Below are 20175 nucleotides of genomic sequence, written 5' to 3' on the forward strand. Positions count from 1 at the left end.
TGGATGACTGGCTCATCAGGGCGTCTTCATGGGAGGAAACAGAGAGAGCGGTTCAGAGTGTCTTGATGACCCTTCAGGACCTGGGTTGGATTGTCAACCTGAAGAAGAGCCAGCTGCAGCCCATTCAAACATAGAAACATGATGGCAGATAAAGGCCCAATGACCCATCTAGCCTGTCCATCCGCAGTAACCATTATCTCTTTCTCTCTCCGAGAGATCCCATGTGCCTATCCCAGGCCCTGAAGTGTATGGGTCTCCGATTCGACATAGAGGCACGAAACTTGGGAACCAAATTTCAGCTCTCCTGACACAGCAATCTGTCAGCTTGAGATTATCTTCAGGTCCTGGGTTCGATGGCAGCCATGGTAGAAGGGTTCTTTGGGTGAGAGTGCATGTGCGCCCCCTTCAGTATTCTCTTCTCTTTCACTAGTCTCTGTAGAGGGACCATCTGCATGTTTGACTGCCCTAGATGACAGAGGCCTGCAGCAGAATGTCCTGGTGGCTTCGCTCTCAGTTACTGGCCTCAGGGATGCCTCTAAGGATCGACTTTTGGACCATGCTGACAATGGTTGCTAGCCTTCTGAGCTGGGGAGCACACTGCGAGGATCACCCAGTGCAGGGGTGATGGTCCCTATCACAGCACCATTGGCTCATCAACAGACTGGAGCTCCAGGCCCTCCTGTTGGCACTGATTCAGCTTTGGCCCCGGTTGTTGAACAGAGCAATCAGGGTGTTCTCTGACAATGCAACAGCAGTGACTTAATTCAACAAGCAAAGAGGCTCCAGGAACATCGGCCTCCAGAAGGAGACGAAAACTCTCTAGAGCAAAATCTGCCTCACCACGGCTGTTAATGATAGCTAGTTGTTGGTTTTTTTTCGGATGTGTCTTTGTTTTTGTTTACATTTGGATCTTTAAAAAGCTTTCTCTTTAAAGACGCATTTGAACTTTAAGTAATTGAACATGAACGCTATAAGAAACTTGTCTTTATACTTAGGACTACCTTTTATTCTAGTCTAATACTTCAGATTCCAACTAATACCCTTCCCAATTTGTTTTTTCCTTACATGGTCTTCTGTACTATATTATATTGTAGTTCCTGGCCCCTCTATCCCAATGATGAAGTAAGTATAATGTATGTCTGATATTATTTGTCTATGATTGTTAAACTCCATTTTTAAAAAGTTGTATATCACTTAGAAAACCGTTTATATCAAATTTTAATAAAACTTGGAACTTTCGCTAGGTGGACATTTATCTTCTGACTCTCAGCCTAGCATGACCATCACTGTGGCACATATTGCCAGGGTGCAAAACATGCAGGCAGACTTTTTCAGCAGGCAGACTCTGGACCTGGGACAGTGGTCTCTCACCTCAGGTGGTTCAGAACATCCTTGACCATTGGAGCAACCCTACATTCAACCTCATGGCGACAGCGAGCAACAAGAAAGTGGTGCAATTCTTAAGCCGCAGATAAGAGATCAGAAGCACAGGGATCGATGTGCTGGTTCAGCCGTGGCCAATGGACGAATTCCTGTACGTGTTCCCTCCCTAGCCCATGGAAGGGAGAGTCCTGAGAAGAGTGGCCAGGCATCAGGGATGGATTATTCTAGTGGTCTTGACATCCCTGGTATGCAGACCTAGTACATCTTCAGATCGGTCAACCACTGAGGCCAGCCATTCCAGGGACTTCTCTCTCAAAATCTGATCATCCTGCAAGATCCAGAGTGCTTTGATCTCATGGAATGGCTCTTGAGCACTCGGCTTTGAGCCAGAAAGGCTACTCGGATCTGGTTGTGTGCACTCTTTTGAAAGCCAAGAAAGCTGCCACATTTGGGGCATATGCCAAGGCTTGGGGTACTTTCCAACACTGGTGCTGCAAGGAGAAGCTGGATCCTTCCATGGCTTCAGTATCTGTTGTCCTGTCCTTTTTTCAAGAAGGTATAGATATGGCAGTTTCGTCACTGAAGGTCAAGTGGCTGGTCTCAGGCTGCTAGGTGTTCTCTTTCTGCACATTACTTCAAGGGAGCTCTGAGGCTACAGCTCCCAGTTTATCCTGGAATCTGAACATCGTGTTGGAGGGGCTTTCGATGACTCTGTTTGAGCCCTTACAGGATGCCATCCTAAAGGACTTGACTTCTTCAAGACAATGTTTCTGGTGGCCTCCACTTCTGCAAGGCATGTGTCTGAATTGCAAGCCTTGTCATGCAGGGCATCTTACCTGCGAGTCACAGAGGCAAGGGGTTTCCTTGAGAACTGTTCCTTCTTTCTTGCCAAAGGGTGGTAGCGGCGTTTCACATCAGTCAGGAAGTTTGCTTTCCAGCCCTCAGGTTCTACGAAGAAAGACAGTCTTGAAGATGCTGGATGTTTAAAGGGCTATTTTGTATTACCTGGAAGTTACAAATGAATTTCATCTCTCAGACCACCTCTTCATGTTGATAAATCCGGCTAAGAAGGGGAGGCTGACTTCTAAGGTTACCATTTCAAGATGGATCAGGTTGGCCATTTCAGCCTGCTACATTATGTTCAGTAGTCAGCCTCCCTTCACTCTTCGAGCGCATTCAATGAGAGAGATTGCCTCTTCTTGGGCTGAAACCAGGATGATTCATCATTTGCCAGGCAATGACTTGGTCATCCCTTCATGCTTTCACCAAGTTTTATAGGGTGAACTTAGCAGCTCAAGAGGCAGTGGCGTACCAAGGGGAGGGCGGGAGGGGCGGTCCGCCCCGGGTGCCAGCCCTGAAGGGGTGCTCCTGGCCTTGCCGTTCAGTCCCCCCACACCCCCGAAGGACCGCTCGCCCCACTGACCTTCCTGCACCACCTGTGAAGCAGCAAGCAGCAGGATCGCGAGGTCAGCTATCCCTGAGCTGCTTGGGCGCTGCTTCCTGCGCCGCGGTCCCGCCCCTCCTCTGACATCAGACCTTTGCACATTTTTGCACTATATGGTGGGTGTATGAGGAGATTCACATTTCCTGCACAGCTAAGTCCATGTGAAGTTACCTTGTGCTGTATTTGACATCTAGCAAGGTCTCTGTTTGAAAGGAAAGATCTAAACTTAAAAATGAAGTGGCCAGAAGTTATGGTAAAAGCAGATAGTGTAGCTGGTTTTAAGAAAGATTTGGACAAATTCCTGGAGGAAAAGTCCATAATCTGTTATTAAGACATGGGGGAAGTGTCTGCTTGCCCTGGATCGGTAGCATGGAATGTTGCTACTCTTTGGGTTTTGACCAGGTATTAGTATCCTGGATTGGCTACCATGAGAATGGGCTACTGAGCATGATGGACCATTGGTCTGACCCAGTTAGGCTATTCTTATGTTATGTTCTCATCTGTAGGGGCCTTTGTTTTCACTTCTTATTTTAATGTATTTTTTTTCTGGGAACTTATCAGTGTTTTTTATAATGGGAACAAAAATGGAAGAGAATTAATGTGTGTGGGATGAGGGGATAACTAATTTCTTCAGCTAAATAATTCAATCCACTTCAAACAGACATAGGAGAACTCACGCACCATTCACACACCCTCCAACCAAAAACGTCAAAAGAAAAAAACTGTTCGACAACCTCCTAGCCATTCGAGCTGCAACACTCGACCCCCAACCCTACAACCAATTGACATCGACCACATACTGCAAAACCTTCAAAAAGAAATAAAAACCCTTCTATTCAAAAAACACATAAAACCGAACTAACACAATCAGAACTGTCCCAAGCATCACCTGCAACTACTCCATATGTACTTCTGATGTCATGACAATTCAGACATAATTTATGTTATGTTATGTTTGGAATATAAGAAAATTTTCACTGCCTGTTTCTATTCTGACCATTTATTCCGTTTCATGGTCATTACAAAAAATATTTTTTTACATGGGGGGGGGGGGTCAAAAAATGATGGGCCCCGGGTGCCACATACCCTAGGTACGCCACTGTCAAGAGGATTCCTCCTTTGCAGCCTCAGTTTTGAAGGCAGGTTTATTTCTCCTATTTGGGGATTTGGGGACTACTTAGGTGCGTCTCATGGTTCAACATACCATCCCTATTGCACTGGAAAAAGAGATTAGGTTTTTACCTTGATAATATATTTTCCAGTAGATAGTGATGGCATGCTGAACCTCTCACCCATCATTGTTGATGTGCTGCCTGGTCCTCTGGCTACTTGAAGGCAGCATCTCTGACCATTCTGCCAGCTATATTGGAAGATATTGTATATTGCCTATAAATAGTTCCTTGGGGTTTTCCCAGAGATCTACAGTTTCTGATGGTTTTTGTCAATAAAGTTTGTACTTTGTGCCTTCCTCTTCATGGCATGTTTATGAGTTGTCTCCCCGTTGTTCTTCTCCTGTTCTCTCCTGTAGGGCTGTCGCTGGCTTTGAAACTAACTGACTGTGGCAGCAGAGTGCAAGGAGAAAGGAGGTACTGAAAACAGTGATCAGTATCTCCTACAACGGACTTGCGGGAGCGGATTTAAGACCCAATGGTTCAACATACCATCCCTATCTACTGGGAAAGATATTATCAAGGTAAGAACCTAATCTCTCTATGGCCTAAGGTCTTGGCATTCCTGAATGGTGTTGGAGGTAGAGGGCTTGCTTTCTTCACCTAGCATAGTGTGTCGCAAACTGTGTGCTGCAGCAAGATTCCCGGTGTTTCATGAGACGCCGGCGAGGAGAGACACTGACTGACTGCCTACAGGACATGCCTCTAGTGGCGAGAGGCACATCCTATAGGCAATCAACCGGTGCCCCTCCTCTTTTAGCAACCCCTCCTCACTGGAGGTTCAGGGCCCCATGTGGAAGACCTCCACGCATACGCGGACATCGATGTGATGATGATACACATGTGCGCAATGGCTGTGCATTTCTAGATGCCCTCCAGCCGCAGCCCCAAGTTTAGTGTGCCACAGCTTCGGAGAGTTTGCAAGAAACTGACCTAGCAGATTCCCCACTTTTGGGGGTTTTCAGCTTATTTAGAACCTGGGCTGGAATCTGAAACTGTGTGCCTTTATTTTCAAACCCCCTGCCAGGAATTTTTCCCCCAGTTTAGCTTCTCTTTCCAGTGTGTCTGCAGTGAAAGCCATTTAACTAGGGGCCATGCACTAAGGCTGATTCAAAGACCATGCAATTGTATGCCCCAAGTTCTCTCACTAGGTGTTGCTGTTAATGGCAGACTTCCTCTATACCTCCCTTTCCCCCTTTAGTATTCTGTCTGTGCAGCATCTATAGCTGTAGCAACCCCAGGAAGCAGAATACCTGAGCCAGGAATTAAATCCAAGTCCTATTTTGTGACAAGGCAAAGGCACAGCACTGCTACTCACGGTGCCATTGCCCCCTGAACAGGTTTTATAAATCAATTCTTCAGTTGAGAAGTGAGATGAATTGGTCATGCAAAGGAGTGATGTGATGGTGCCTATATGAATAGCCCTCTTGGGGACTGAAGTAATAAGCCATGTGTTAACTAAATGTGGTGGCTATGAGTCAGTGTAAAATTGAAATTAAATGGTGCATTGAGGTTCAGCACACAGTTTTCTATAGCATGCATTGAAAAAACTTTTATTCCTCATTCAGCTAATTTATAGCATGCACATTTCCATGACATTAAAAAAAAATGTGCACGGACAAAAAAAATCATCACACACCTCCATGGTATCACGCTGTTTATGGCATCAGGCAGAAATGGGGGGAGATGTGTTCTCATTTTCTAATCAGCCTCTGCTTTAAAGCCTAGATCAGACATGGGCAAACTACGGCCCGTGGGCCAAATCCAGCCCTTTTAGGACATAAGAATTGCTGCTGCTGGGTCAGACCAGTGGTCCATCCTGCCCAGTAGTCCGCTCATGCGGCAGCCCCCAGGTCAAAGACCAGTGCTCTAAATGAGTCCAGCCTCACTTGCATACGTTGCAGTTTAGCAGGAACTTGTCCAACTTTATCTTGAATCCCTGGAGGGTGTTTTCCCCTATAACAGACTCTGGAAGAGCGTTCCAATTTTCTACCACTCTCTGAGTGGAGAAGAACCTCCCTACGTTTGTACGGAATCTATCCCCTTTCAACTTTAGAGAGTGCCCTCTCGTTCTCCCTACCTTGGAGAGGGTGAACAATCTGTCTTTATCTGCTAGGTCTGTTCCCTTCTCAGTCTCTTTTCAAGGGAGAAGAGGCCCAGTTTCTCCAATCTCTCACTGTACGGCAACTCCTCTAGCCCCTTAACCATTTTAGTCGCTCTTCTCTGGACCCTTTCGAGTAGTACCGTGTCCTTCATGTATGGCGACCAGTGCTGGACACAGTACTCCAGGTGAGGGCGCACCATGGCCCAGTACAGTACAGACCTTCTCCGATCTGTTCATGATCCCCTTCTTAATCATTCCTAGCATTCTGTTCGCCCTTTTCGCTGTCGCCGCCATGCATTGTACAGATGGCTTTGTCGACTTGACGATCAGAACTCCCAAGTCTCTCCAAGTACCTCCCTGGACATCCTATATTCGTGCTTTTTAACCTAGCCCGTAGCATCAGAGGCAGCTGTAGTTTGGCCTTGTCTGCTGCGTAAGGTACACAGGTCACCCATCCATCCGTCCGCTCGTCGGAGAGAAGGTCCGCTATTGGGTGGCCCGGACCTTCTCTCCTATGTCAGAATTGACGTTGGGAGAAGGCTTGTGGGTACGCGCCTGGCCCTTCCCTTCCCTGCTGCACCAACGGGGCTGTAAGTAAATATAGTAGGCAAGCGGCGGTGGTGGACGGGTGGGTGCCGGATCGGGAGGGGGGAGAAGGAATCGACGGCGGGTCGGCATGGGGGCAGGCAGGCTTTGGCGTGACTTCGGGGGATGGCGAGAAGTAATTAAATGCAGCTGGTTCAAGTTGGCTTGGGGAGGAGGAAATGAGGAAGGGGGCACTAAGGAAATAGGAAGGAGGCACTGGGTCACCATGGACATAGGAAGGAGGCACTGGGGGCACGAAGGACATAGGAAAGGGGCACTGGGGGGCATAGGAAGGAGGCACTGAGGCTTTAAGGACATATGAAGGGGCACCAAGGACATAAGGAAGGAGGCAATGGGGCACCAAGGCCATAGGAGGGAGGCACAATGCGCAAAAAGAAAATTTGTGAGGATTCAGCAGCTGGCAGCCGCGGGAGTGATGTTTCCTCCTGCCTCATCAGACCCCACCCTCGCTGCAATCCCCTGTCGCTTGGCCCCTCTGTCAAATATAAGAACCTGTTGTGGCTCACGGTTCAAAAAGTTTGTTCACTCCCTGTCTAGATTCTCTAAAAGCCGCATTAAAAACCAACGGGCTGCTATCACAGCCATTATATTAGCAATTTTTAAAAAGCGGGTCATTCTCCAAAAAATGCTTATGCAATTGAAGTTGGTGGAGAGTAGTGAAGATTAGCTAAATTTGCCTATGCCCGTCACTGGTGATAGCAATGGGCACACGTATAGAATAACCATCCACCCGACAGTGGGAGAGATGCCCAATCTCTCCCGCCATCAAGAAACACACCTCCAGCACCCTCTCGGCAGCGGGAGAGATGCCCAATCGCTCCCGCCGCCAACCGACACACATCCCCAGTAGCAGGAGAGATGCTCAATTAGAGAATGTCATGGGTAAAAAATTTATCACCTTTCCCGCCCCATTCCCGTGAGCTCAGTCCCCGTCCCTACCCCATCTCTGCAAGCTCAGTCCCATCCCCGCCATGTAAACTGTCAGATCCCATCTGCACTAGCCTCAAATATTTATAATTCTATACTGAACTTATTTTATTAAAGTATAAAAAGAGATAATATTCTGTACAATTGTCATTTTATAAACACAAATAATACAGAGCAAGGATCAACAAAACCCCTTTCTCCCCTCCCTTTCACAAACATCCCCTCCACTGTTGTGAAAACTGAACAAACCAAATTACTACAGAATGCTACATAGAAAAATCAAGCTAACAGAATACTTCAGTCACACATGGCAGAAATAGTGTTAAGGGAGTGCAACTAGGGCAACTGCCCCCTGGTCAGGGAGAGTGAGCCTTTGCGGTCCCCAGTTATGTTTAATACCATCTCTAGCAGGATACATATTTTAAATCTGAAATATTCTAATCACAAAATATAAAGTAAATTTATTTTTTTCTACCTTTTGTTGTTTGTAATTTTATTCTTAAAATCACATTGGTCTCACTTAGGCTTTGGTTTTGGGTTCCTTCTGTCTTCATCATGGCATAGCTGGCTCCTGAAGGTAAAATAGGCGCAAGAGGAACTGGGGAGGAAATGCTGAGTCTGACACAGGCACAGTTTGTTTGTTTTTTACCACAGGAGCAAGACTTTTCACCGCTCCCACAGGATGGTAAAAGATCTTGTCCCCATTCCCGCGGAGCAGTGAAAGGCCTAGTTCCCATTCCTGCTGTAATCCAGTTGCAAATGTCTCCATTCCTGCGGATTTACTGCAGTGACCACAGTTTACTGCGGTAAACAGTCCCCGTGTCATTCTCTATGCTTAATCTCTCCCGCCACCAACCACCACCCTCCCCCCAGCAGTGGGAGAGATGCCCAATCTCTCCACCACCAACTGACACACCCCAACCCCCCTCGGCAACGGGAGAGATGCCCACAATTCAAGCACCCCATGCCTCTGAGGGATGCCTGCTCCCTCCGGCCAGGTTGCCCGCCTCTTCAAAATAGTGGGCCTTCCCCTCCCCAGTGCATCCCAGTTTAGTGACCGCATTCAAATTTTGAGAATCTGACCTTAAGTTCTTTGTCAGTTAAAAGACCCCCACTACCACCACCTGCCCTCAGAAACCAAAACAAGTCAAACAGGGAAACAATCTATGGAGTTCCCTTTATAAGCCAAACAATTCTGCTTGTTAGCAAAGAAGGTAGGTTGCTTACCTGTAACATGGGTTCTATAAAGAAATAAAATCAATCAATCACAGACGTCTATCCTCCTCTTTGGAAAATTGATCTATATGCTCTGAATTAAACTGATGGGACTTGTGAGATAATGGCTTTTCCAGATTTTTTTGAGCATTAAGAGCTACCCTTGGTGCCATCAGAAAACATTGCCAGTTAGTTGATTTATCCTACATTTGTCTATCCATCTACCAACCAACATTCTGTTACATCCCTTCTGGATTCCATATGCTAGGTCAGTGTACAAGCGACCCGCGTACCCTCTAGGGGTTGAGAAACACAACACTTTTCTGAGCACATGCTCCTCCCCTTTAGATCTATATCCAGTTTCAATTTCTGCAAGCAATCCATGCAGAAGTCTTTTGAATTGCTCCGCTTCTTTTTCTTATTTTTTCACTTAAAGTCCATTTTTTCGGTGGCTTCAGTGCCTTGAGACCCCTTTCTGATGGTCCCCTGTTGGAGGAAAGGATGCAGTCCCATGGAGTCATACTGCTGCTTCACTGAGAAACTTCAGTGGATCTATGAAGCCAGCCTGCTGTGTTCCACCTTCTTTCTGGGTCTGTTCTCCTGGGAGTTCACTTCCCACTAATCTTGTCACGGGTTTTAAGCGTTGGCTGCATGGGTCCAGAGCAAACCCCCCCCTGGGTTTCAGGGCGCAGATTACATTTCCCACCCCTGATCGCATGGAGTAGATCCTGGGTGGGGGCAGAGATTACAGTCGGTGTCTGGCTGACTGGCAGTTCAAGGATCTTCAAGTCTGGTCATTTGGAACTGTTTTGGAGGCAGAAAATCCTTTTCCTCCATTTAGCTGCTGTAAAAGTACTGACAGGCTGGAACTGCTGATACTGTGAGTAAAACCTCAATTATAGTAAAACCTTGGATTGCAAGTAACTTGGTTTGCAAGTGTTTTGCAAGACAAGCAAAACATTTTATTATATTTTAACTTGATATACAAGCAATGACTTGCAATACAGTATACACACATCAAAACTGAGTCGATGGTTCTTCTCTGTCTGACGCTGCAGGAATGTAGTGACTGTTCTAAATGAGCGAAGTCTTGCAATACAAGTACGTATAGTATTTTGTATTAAAGTTTTTGGGTTGTGGAAGAAATCGTCTGAGTTTCCATTATTTCCTGTGGGGAAATTTGCTTTGATATACGAGTGTTTTGGATTACAAGCATGTTTTCGGAATGAATTATGCTCGCAATCCAAGGTTTTACTCTATTTCCTATGAAAACTTCAGGGGTGGCTTGTTAAACACTTTAAAACATGTTTTCACAGTTTCTGAGGGAAGGATTCTGGTCCCCCACCTCCCCAGACCCCAAATTGCTATTTTTTATTTTTGGACTTTGTTTATTTTTGCAGTTTTTGGTGCGAATTCACTCAGGGTAGCCATTTTGAATTTTAAACGATCTTTTTTTCAAAGTTTTATTTCTGCCTCAAAACCCCTCGACTTGATTAAAAATAGTTTGGAATGGACTCCCCAGCCCCTAATCTGTTGGGTGTATATCTTGGTTGTAATGGATCTGCGAAAGTATACCATTTGCCACAGCATGCTGGGGGAGGGACCAGAAGCTTTGGGCTTGCCTCCTTCAAGTCCCCCAGGTTTGGGGAGCTGGCCTGGATCTGCAATTTTGTGGAAATTTCTCTTCCAGAGGCCGTTCTGGAGTTTGGCACCAATGCCTATATTCTGAGTCTGGGGACTCTTTTGGCACGGTGCAAGTGCCTCAGCAGGGTTCTGCAGTGCTTGTGTGGCTTTTCACCGGAACCTTTTTTTTCAGCTCCTCTGGAAAATGTATTCAGACCCAGCTCATTGGATGCAGTCGGAAGGCGTGTTGGTTTTCTTTAGCCCAGTTGCCCCTTTTCAGGAGCCTTCTTGTCCGGCTAAGGTAGAGCTTGATTGCATTATACTATTTGGATATTATGCTGGCTTTATCTCCTAATTCTGCCTTTGTTTTAGATCTGGCTGATTCCCTTGCTGGAACTAATCTGCCCGGTCACCCTGGGAGTTTGGGTTTGGTTGAGGACCCCTCTCTCAGCAGGCCTTTTTCTGCATGGTTTTCTCTCCTTTTACTGCTGGGGTTTCTGAAAGAGCAAATAAATAAATAAAATAATCTCTTCCTTTTTCCACCATCCACAGCTTCTTGGTCCGATTACAGGCAAAAAGATGCTCAGGCTGCTCTTTCCAGCTCACTCAAGCTATGTTTTAAGCTTTCTCTGCTGGCTCCTGCTGTTCAACAGTTTTGAGCTCCCTATCGTGGATTCCGCAGCATCACAGGATACCCGGCGCATGGCCCTCCCTGTTGTTGGAGGAATAGTGTTTAAGGACTCCCAGGATCGCACATTGGATATATATAAGTGGCTTCTTCAGGCTTGGTGCGTGCCAGTCATGCGAGATTGCACAAGGTGTCCTGTGCGGAAGTGAATGTTTGTCCTCAACTGGTGCTAGATAGTGTGGATTATGTGGCGAATGCCTTTCTGATCTCCTTTGAGGTCTTACCACTTATATGGTGTCTGCGTGCCAACATTTTTTAACTCTGTCCTTGGACTGGGGACGTTGCCTCCAAGATTATGTTCAGCAAGAATCAACTTTTTGGGGGGACAGGTCTGGATAGCCTTTGGCCAGTGCTGCGGATCGCCACCCTGCCGTCTCTCCCTGTGAACAAGTCTTGCTAGACTTTGGGAGGGGATGGTAGTAATTTTCATCAGAGATCCTCAGGCTTTTCCTCCTAGATACAGTCTCTGTGCCAATTTTTTTTCCAATTCCAGCCATCCTCTGACATTTGGATCCCGGGTGGCTGCTGCTCCTAAACAGCCCTTCCTTCAGAGGGCTGCCTAGCACAATTTTACTAGGAGTGGACTCGCATGTCCTCAGATGAATGGATGCAGGACATCATTCGGGAGGGGCACAAGAAAGTTTTCTTTTGCCTGCCTCCAGTTTTGTTTCTGGACTCACCGGCAGGTCAGCTGGAAAAGGAGTCAAAGGTCCACACTACTTTGCAGCATCTTTTCGACATCTGAGCACTAGTTCCCGTTCCAGACTATGGCTCAGGCTTTAGCAGATTCTATTTGATTCATCTTGCCAAAGTACGATTGGAGGACTGGAAGCCCATTCTGGATCTCATGTCAGTCACTCACTTTCTGCGCATTCCTTATTTCCAAATGGAAGCTGTGGGTTCAGTCATTGCTGCTGTCTCCTGGGGAGTTCTAGCATCCTTGAATCTCTCAGAGGTTTTCCTCCATATTCCAATATTTCCGGAGCATCAAAGATTTCTGTGTTTCCATGTTCTGCAACAGCATTTCCAGTTCGCAGCTCTGTCTTTTGGCCTCGTGACAGCGTCTCACAATTTCACCAAAGTGATGGTAGTTGCGGCTCTAGTTCACTTACTGCTCTTCCAGCTGTGACCAGATTTATTAGAGGGGTGCTTTGTTTGTGGCCTCCCTTGCATCATCCTTTCCCTTCATGGAATCTTAACATTGTTCTTCAGACTTTGAGAAAGCCCTTTTCGAGCCACTTATGGCAGCTACTCTTCTGGATATGACGATCAAGACTGTCCTGGTTGCCATTGTCTTGGCATGGTGTGGTTTGTTTGTTTTGAGGGTTTTTTTGGTGTTTCAGGCTCTTTCCTGCAGGGAACCCTTTTTCTGTATTCTGGACACAGGAGGAGTTCTCCATACTATATCTTACTTTCTACTGAAGATGGTTTCCGCCTTCCAGGTCACCCAGAATGTTTGTTTGTCTGCGTTTCCTTCCTCAGGTTCGAAACGACAGGATCAGATCTTGTGCGAGTTGGATATCAGGAAAGTCTTGCTCCACTATTTGGAAAAGACTAATGATTTACGGCTGTTGCTTCTGTCCTGCTGACTCTCCTACTCTCTGCCACCCTGTCCCTGCAGTGTGAGCCCATGGTTTTAACTCGCGGTTTTAATTTGCTGGTTAAAAGCGTGTTCTCGGCTGCAGCATGTTCTGTCATATCTGGCTAAAGCGTGTTTAAAAAAGTGAAGCATTGGTAATTAAAACGAGCTTCTGTAGCAGAGATGTGAATATGGAGATAGAGAAGGGGGGGGAGAAGAGCAGGCAGGAAACTTGCGATGACTACTGCTTCTTGCCTCGGCTTTGATATTAAAATGCTATGTAGGGGCTTGCTGTAAGACAGCTTGGTTTGTGTGCAGAGAAGTGCCTGATTTTATGAAGTTTATAAACACAGATCCCTGGTGTGCCTGATCCTGCAGCCTGCTTAGGATGTCTTCTGAAGCCAAAAAGCCTCCAGTATCGCCTTGACCCCACTACTGAAAAAATCTGACCTTGACCCTTCCATACCATCCAGCTATCGCCCAATTGAAAATATCCCTCTCCTAACCAAGATGCTAGTCCATCATTTCTTCCCAACTCTCATCATTTTTAGAGAGATTCTCTATTCTTTTACCCTATCAATATGGCTTTCGTCCTAACTTCAGCACCGAATCCCTACTGTCTTGCCTGATTTCAAGGGTTCAACAACTTCACTCTCGAAACAAGTTCGCCATCCTCCTACAATTTGACCTTTCCGCTGCTTTCGACGTTGTTCACCATGATATTCTTGTTTACCAACTCTCTGACATAGGTATCAACTCCACAGTCCTAGGTTGGTTCTCTAAATTCCTCCGCTCTCGTTCTTACATTGTTAACATGAATGGCACCTCATCCTCCCCCTGGAAACCGAATTGTGGAGTCCCGCAAGGCTCTCCACTATCCCCTATCCTTTTCAACATCTATATGTTCTCCCTAAAACTCCTCCACCTATCCCCCCTTGAAACAATTTACACTTATGCAGACGACATCCTCATCCTCCTCGAGACCGATTCGAACCTCACCAACCTGTCTAAGAACATATCCTCTTGTATAATGAACCTACAATCCTGGGCCCACACTGTGCAAATGAAATTGAATGAGTCCAAAACAAGACTTCTTTGGCTCGGTCCAAAACTAGATCACCTACCCACCTCCATCCCACTACCCTCTGGCTCCTCTCTGCAGCTTGAGTTTCGAGCAAGGTCTTGGGCATCATCATTGATTCCACATTGTCCTTCAATGATCACTTCCAATCCTTGGTAAAAAAAATGCTTTTTCAGCCTTCACATGCTGAGGAAAGTTAGATCCTGCTTCCATCAAAAACATTTTACCCTCCTTGTCCAATCCATCATCCTCTCCAGATTGGACTATTGCAGTTCTATCTACTTAAGCCTAACTAAGAAAAACCTCCACAGACTCCAACGGATTCAGAATGCCGCAGCCAAGCTCATCTTCGCTAAAAGTAAATTTGACCATGTCTCCCCACTCCTGGCCAAGCTCCACTAGCTTCCGATAATCGCAAGGGTCCACTATAAATGCCCCTGTTTAACTTTCAAAATCCTATATGGTATCCTCCCTCCCTTTATTCCTCTTTCTTGGAATTCCTCAAACCCTAATACCACCAGATCCTCCCACAAATTAAAACTATCCTTCCCCTCGCTAAAAGGCATTTCCCACACAGGAAAGCTAGGGACCTCCCTCCACTTCAAAATCACTGAGTCTGGAACAACCTTACCTCCCCTGTTCGGAACTTGAGCTCTCTCCAAGTTTTCCGCAAACATCTGAAAACCTGGCTTTTCTCAAAAAATGTAAGTCTCCCTCCAACTTAGGAATCAAGGAAACTCTTATATCTTGGCATCCCAAATCCTCTAAATTTTCTTCACACTTCTACCTCTAACCCTCTGTTGTAGTTTCTTCCTATTTCTCCTACTGTAAACCGCGTCGAGCTCTACGAACGTGGAGATGATGCGGTATACAAACCTAAGGATTAGATTAGATTAGAAAAGCGTACGCAAAGCCCAAAAGCCTCCAGCGTTAGAAAGCATATTCAAAGCCAAAAACCCTCCAGCATTAGAAAGCCTTGTGCAAGATGGCCTGTGCATGCGTCTGGATCACTCTGCAACGATCTGTGCGGTCGGTGTGGGGCGTACCACTGATCAAATAATTTGCATGAGGACTGTTTAGTGAATCGGTCACCAGGCAAGACTCGGCCACAGATCGGCCACAGATCAGAAAAGTGAGTTTAGTGAATCTAGGCCTTAGTGTATTTGTACGGAGAGCTACTGTGGGTGCTAAAGCTCACACAGTTACGTAGATTGATTTATGGTTATCTCTTTGCTTAAAGCCCCAGGTGGTGTTGTTGTAACTTAGCTTGTTCTTGTAAGATGCCATTAGTAACATGTTTGCTTAAAGCTTCTGATCTGAATGTGAATTCACTTTTCTGTATGCATCTAACTACATATTGATTTTGAGGGTGTTTGATGCTTTTCTTTCACCTTCCTCACAGCTCTGCAGGAAGCACAAGGTGGGGATCTTGTACTGTAAAGCAGGCCAGAGCTCAGAGGAGGAGATGTACAATAATGAAGATGCAGGTCCATCCTTTGAAGAGTTCCTTTCTTTCATTGGGAAGAAGGTCTGTCTGAAAGGGTTCAGCAACTATGCTGCTCAGCTGGATACAAAAAGTAAGTTGGGAAGGCTTCCTATCTCATATCAGAACCTGCTGTGAAAAAAGGTTTAGTATGTGGGGGCTTTGCAGCTGAGTAAACAAGGTTTATAAGCAGGTTAAAATCCATCCCCATGCAGGTAGCAACAGCGGAAGTACATAGCTGATGAGAGATCTGTGTGTGTTTTTATAGCTGCCCGGAGAAATGTTTCTTCCTATTCATCTGGATAGACCAGTCTAGACAAATGGATTATGTTACACAAATAGTGAAAGGAGGTAGAGAAAAAGACAGACAAGTATAACAGGTGTAGCCTGGAACTAGCCAGCTTGCATATAGGAAGTAGATTTTACGTTTTATACTGAAATGATCAGGCCTCAGCAGGTGGTGGTGGGGTGAGGGGAGTAAGGGACAGGGAAGAGTAAATGGCTGAGGAATGGAGAGGAGAGCTGCATGAGGTGGAATGTATGCACTTTACAGGGAAAAAATGTATTTTCTTCCTACCCTTCTCTCAAATTATTGGAAGAGGCTTGACAGGAGCAAATAGCAAGTGCAGGTCATCCCTAGTGACTAAGTTATGGAAGATAATCTCACTGTCTTATGGGGATGGTTTTTATTAGCAAATTGAGTTTGTAGAATGTTCAGTTTTTGCTTAGGTAGGCACTTAAAAAAAATTCCTCCATGCATACATGCATAAAAGTAGAGACTCTTGTAAAGCCTACCTTTATGCATAGGCAGGATTGTCACTTGAGCATATATTTTATAAAATGTATTCTTATATGTCTGTACTAACATATGCATCTGCTCTGAGGCAAGAAGAACTTTATTCAATTTTCCATGGAAGCTTTCTGGTGAAATATTTTATAGAAATACATAGGTCTGTCTCATTTATCCCTTTTTAATATGCCAATTATTAGTTGATGTTTCTTTGTAATTGTTTTCTTTTTGTAAGTATTAATGGTATTGTTAATGGCATTTTTATTATGTTCATGTTCTTTTTTTATATATATATATATATATATATAGTAAACTCGCTTAGAAATTAGATAAGCGATTACATCAAATTTTAATAAAACTTGAAACCTTGATAGCTTTTATAACATAGATATGCACTTCCTTACCTAGATGCCCTGTTAAGATGTATTAACTGCCGGTTTCCAAAAGTTTCACCCAAGGCATTTGGCAATTTACACACAATATTTGCTATTCTAATTGGGTGATCTACTGTGTAGAAAGACATTCTTCTTTTAGAAATCTAGATAATTACTATCTAGTCTGCCTGTCCATACCAACTGCTCAAGCTTTATAATCCTTTTCTATTCCTTAGAAATTCTATGTGCCTATCCTTTGCTTTCTTGAGTTCAGAGACAATCTGTCTCCACCAGCTGTTTCACCCGTCCACTACCCCATCCATAAAGAAATATGCTTCAATTACTCCCAAGTCTCTCCCATTTCATGTCGATCCTATGCCCCTTTGTTCCATGTCTTCCTTTCAGTTGAGAGACTTACCTCCTGTGTAGTTGATGCTAGCAGAGTAGTCGAGTAGAAGCCTATTTTGGAGTACTGAATTTTTAAGATGCAATGTTTTACTAACCTTAATAAAAGAGTCGTCATGCCCTAGCTACTACTTAAAATTTAGTTTGAAAATATTTTATTTTTAGTAGGTTAACCTGATATTTACATTTTACTTTCCCTTCACAGCTGACTCTACTGGTACTCATTCCTTGTACACTACATATCAAGACTATGAGATTATGTTTCATGTGTCCACCATGCTCCCTTACACCCCTAATAACAGGCAACAGGTAAGCTCGTATTCTTGTTTCCTGACTCCCCTACTCTGTAGAGTGGAACCTTCCTTCTCTGAAACCAGTAATTCACCCGAGTTGGACATGAATGACTTCCTCTAGTGGTGCTTTAGCAGACTTTCCCACCCTGCCATCAGGGGCTATGAATGTAACCTGCACAGTATCCCCATCCTCAACTATTCCAGAGAACAGAAGACCTGGGCTGGGAATCAATCAACATAGCTTTTTGGTTTTTTGCCCCCAACAAACCTGGGGCTGTTGTATTAGAGAATATTATCAGTTTGGATAGAAGATTGCATATCTCTTGTGTATGATCTCTTGTGTATGCCTGAACAGTTTTACCCTTAGAAGGGAATGTCAAGGCTCACAATGCTAAGACCCATAGCTGCAACTGTGGTCCATTTTAATGTCATCCTTTATTGATATTTGTTAAGCCACACTGTGACATTCAGTCTATGTAAGAACATAAGAATACACTCACTATAAATGGGAATATCAAATTCTGTATCTTCAAATTCACTGACAAATAATCAAAACTTCTTCAAAAAGAGAATTTCCAATTTTAAATACTATTAAAAAAAAATTTAATAAATAATTAATAGTGCTCAGTGAAAGCCAGTGCGAACTATAAGATATGCGAGCTCAGGACTCTATCAGTTCAGGCTTGAATACATCATTGCACTCCTCCCTCCCTCCCAATAAATATGATAATTTAAAAGCAATAAATAAATAAGAGTAGAGGAGTACTTATCTCTGCTGGGATAGTTGTTACGTCCTGGGTTGAGCTGCAAATCCAAAAGTGCTTAGTGCTCCCCGGTTTATAGACAACCCCGCAAAAGACAAAGGCGCGCGCCGACAACTGAGCGCAAGACGGAGGCGCGCGCCAAAGAAAATTACAGTTTTTAGGGGCTCCGACGGGGGTTTTTGTTGGGGAGCCCCCCCAGTTTACTTAATAGAGATCGCGCCGGCGTTGTGGGGGGTTTGGGGGGTTGTAACTCTCCACATTTTACTGTTTTGTCAATAGTTTTGTCAATAGTATGTTCAGTTCTATTTAATGTATTATTCCCCTTTTTATTGTAATTTTGGTAATATGTAAATCGCTTAGAATGTGGATTAAGCGATTACCGTATTTTCACGCATATAACGCGCGTGTTATACGCGTTTTTACCTACGGCGCATACCCCTCGCGCGTTATACGCGTGAGCGCGGTATACAAAAATTTTTTTACATAGTTCCCCCCCCGCCCGATGCCCGATTCACCCCCCCCCAGCAGGACCGCTCGCACCCCCCACCCCGAACGACCGCTCGCACGCGCTCCCACCCGCACCCGCATCCACGATCGGAGCAAGAGGGAGCCCAAGCCCTCTTGCCCGGCCGACTCCCCAACTCCCCGACAATATCGGGCCAGGAGGGAGCCCAAACCCTCCTGGCCACGGCGACCCCCTACCCCCACCCCGCACTACATTATGGACAGGAGGGAACCCAGGCCCTCCTGCCCTCGACGCAAACCCCCCCCCCTCCAACGACCGCCGACCGCCCCCCCAGCCGACCCGCGACCCCCCTGGCCGACCCCCACGACACCCCCACCCCCCTTCCCCGTACCTTTGGTAGTTGGCCGGACAGACGGGAGCCAAACCCGCCTGTCCGGCAGGCAGCCAACGACGGAATGAGGCCGGATTGGCCCATCCGTCCCATAGCTCCGCCTACTGGTGGGGCCTAAGGCGCGTGGGCCAATCAGAATAGGCCCTGGAGCCTTAGGTCCCACCTGGGGGCGCGGCCTGAGGCACATGGGCCCAACCCGTCAGGGAGGGTGAACGGAGAGTCGGGACAGCGCACGGAGAGGTAGGGCAGTGCACGGAAAGTCAGGGCGGGTGAACGGAGAGTCGGGACAGCACACGGAGAGGCGGGGCAGTGCACGGAAAGTCAGGGAGGGTGAACGGAGAGTCGGGACAGCGCACGGAGAGTCGGGGCAGTGCACGGAAAGTCAGGGAGGGTGAACGGATAGTCGGGACAGCGCACGGAGAGTCGGGGAGGGCGAAAGGAGAGTCGGGGTGGCCAGAGGAGAGTCGGGGCGGGCGAAAGGTCAGTCGGGCTGCATGCGCGGTATACCCGTGAGCGCGGTATACAAAAGTTTTTGTACATAAAATCGTGGTTTCTGCGCGCTATACCCGTGTGCGCGTTTTACACGGGTGCGCGTTATCTGCGTGAAAATACGGTAATCAAATTTTTAATAAACTTGAAACTTAAACTTTACTTTTTCCCTAAAAACAGGGAAAAAGTGAAGTTTTCAGTAAAATGTGGGGGGTTACAAACCCCCACAACGCCCCCACAACGCGACACGATCTCTATTAAGTAAAGTGAGGGGGGTTACTCCCACGCCCCTCCCTGTCGGAGCCCTAAAAACAGTAATTATTTGCGGGGCGCGCCTCCACGCTGCGCTCAATTGTCTGCGCACGCCTTTGTCCTGGCGCGCTTTTGACCTGACACCGTGCTCCCCAATCACATCAAAAAAATCAACAATTCAAAAACCCAAATTCAAAAATCACAGTCATAATTCATCAGTCCAAACAATCCATACAGTTCATCTTGTCAAAATTCAAAAACTTCCTCAGCGCAGTATGTAGTCTCCGGTAGTTGCATGACACGATACGTGTTTCCCCTTCAGCTTTGTCAAGAGGAAGATGTTAACAGCACTCTAGAAGAAGCAGCATCATATCAGCACAAATTCAAATTATACACTCTATATATAAACAAAATGTTCCAAACTCTTTTAACACTTACATCTTCTTAGCAGTGAGCAGCCTCATATTGGATAAGAGTCCCGCACAGGACTTCATGGCGGCACAACTGAATACCCGAATTCCTTTCATTAAATCACGTAATGACTGCTGACGTATTTTAAACTGATTGGGCAGACTGACATTAGTAGCCCAAAGGCCACTCCACTGCTTTATTTAATCCTTGGGGGGATACAATGTCCCAAGTAAAAATG

General features: G+C 45.9%; 1 protein-coding gene across 1 annotated transcript in view; it reads left to right on the top strand.

The window, feature by feature from the left end:
- Positions 1-20175, top strand: part of SIPA1L3 (signal induced proliferation associated 1 like 3) — a 485058-nt gene that overhangs the window by 341964 nt on the left and 122919 nt on the right. Inside the window, 2 exon segments of the mRNA XM_033954455.1 lie at positions 15222-15396; positions 17077-17180. Coding sequence (XP_033810346.1) covers positions 15222-15396; positions 17077-17180 — 279 coding nt within the window.

The sequence above is a fragment of the Geotrypetes seraphini genome, chromosome 8 (assembly GCF_902459505.1).
Source record: "Geotrypetes seraphini chromosome 8, aGeoSer1.1, whole genome shotgun sequence".
NCBI lineage: Eukaryota > Metazoa > Chordata > Amphibia > Gymnophiona > Dermophiidae > Geotrypetes > Geotrypetes seraphini.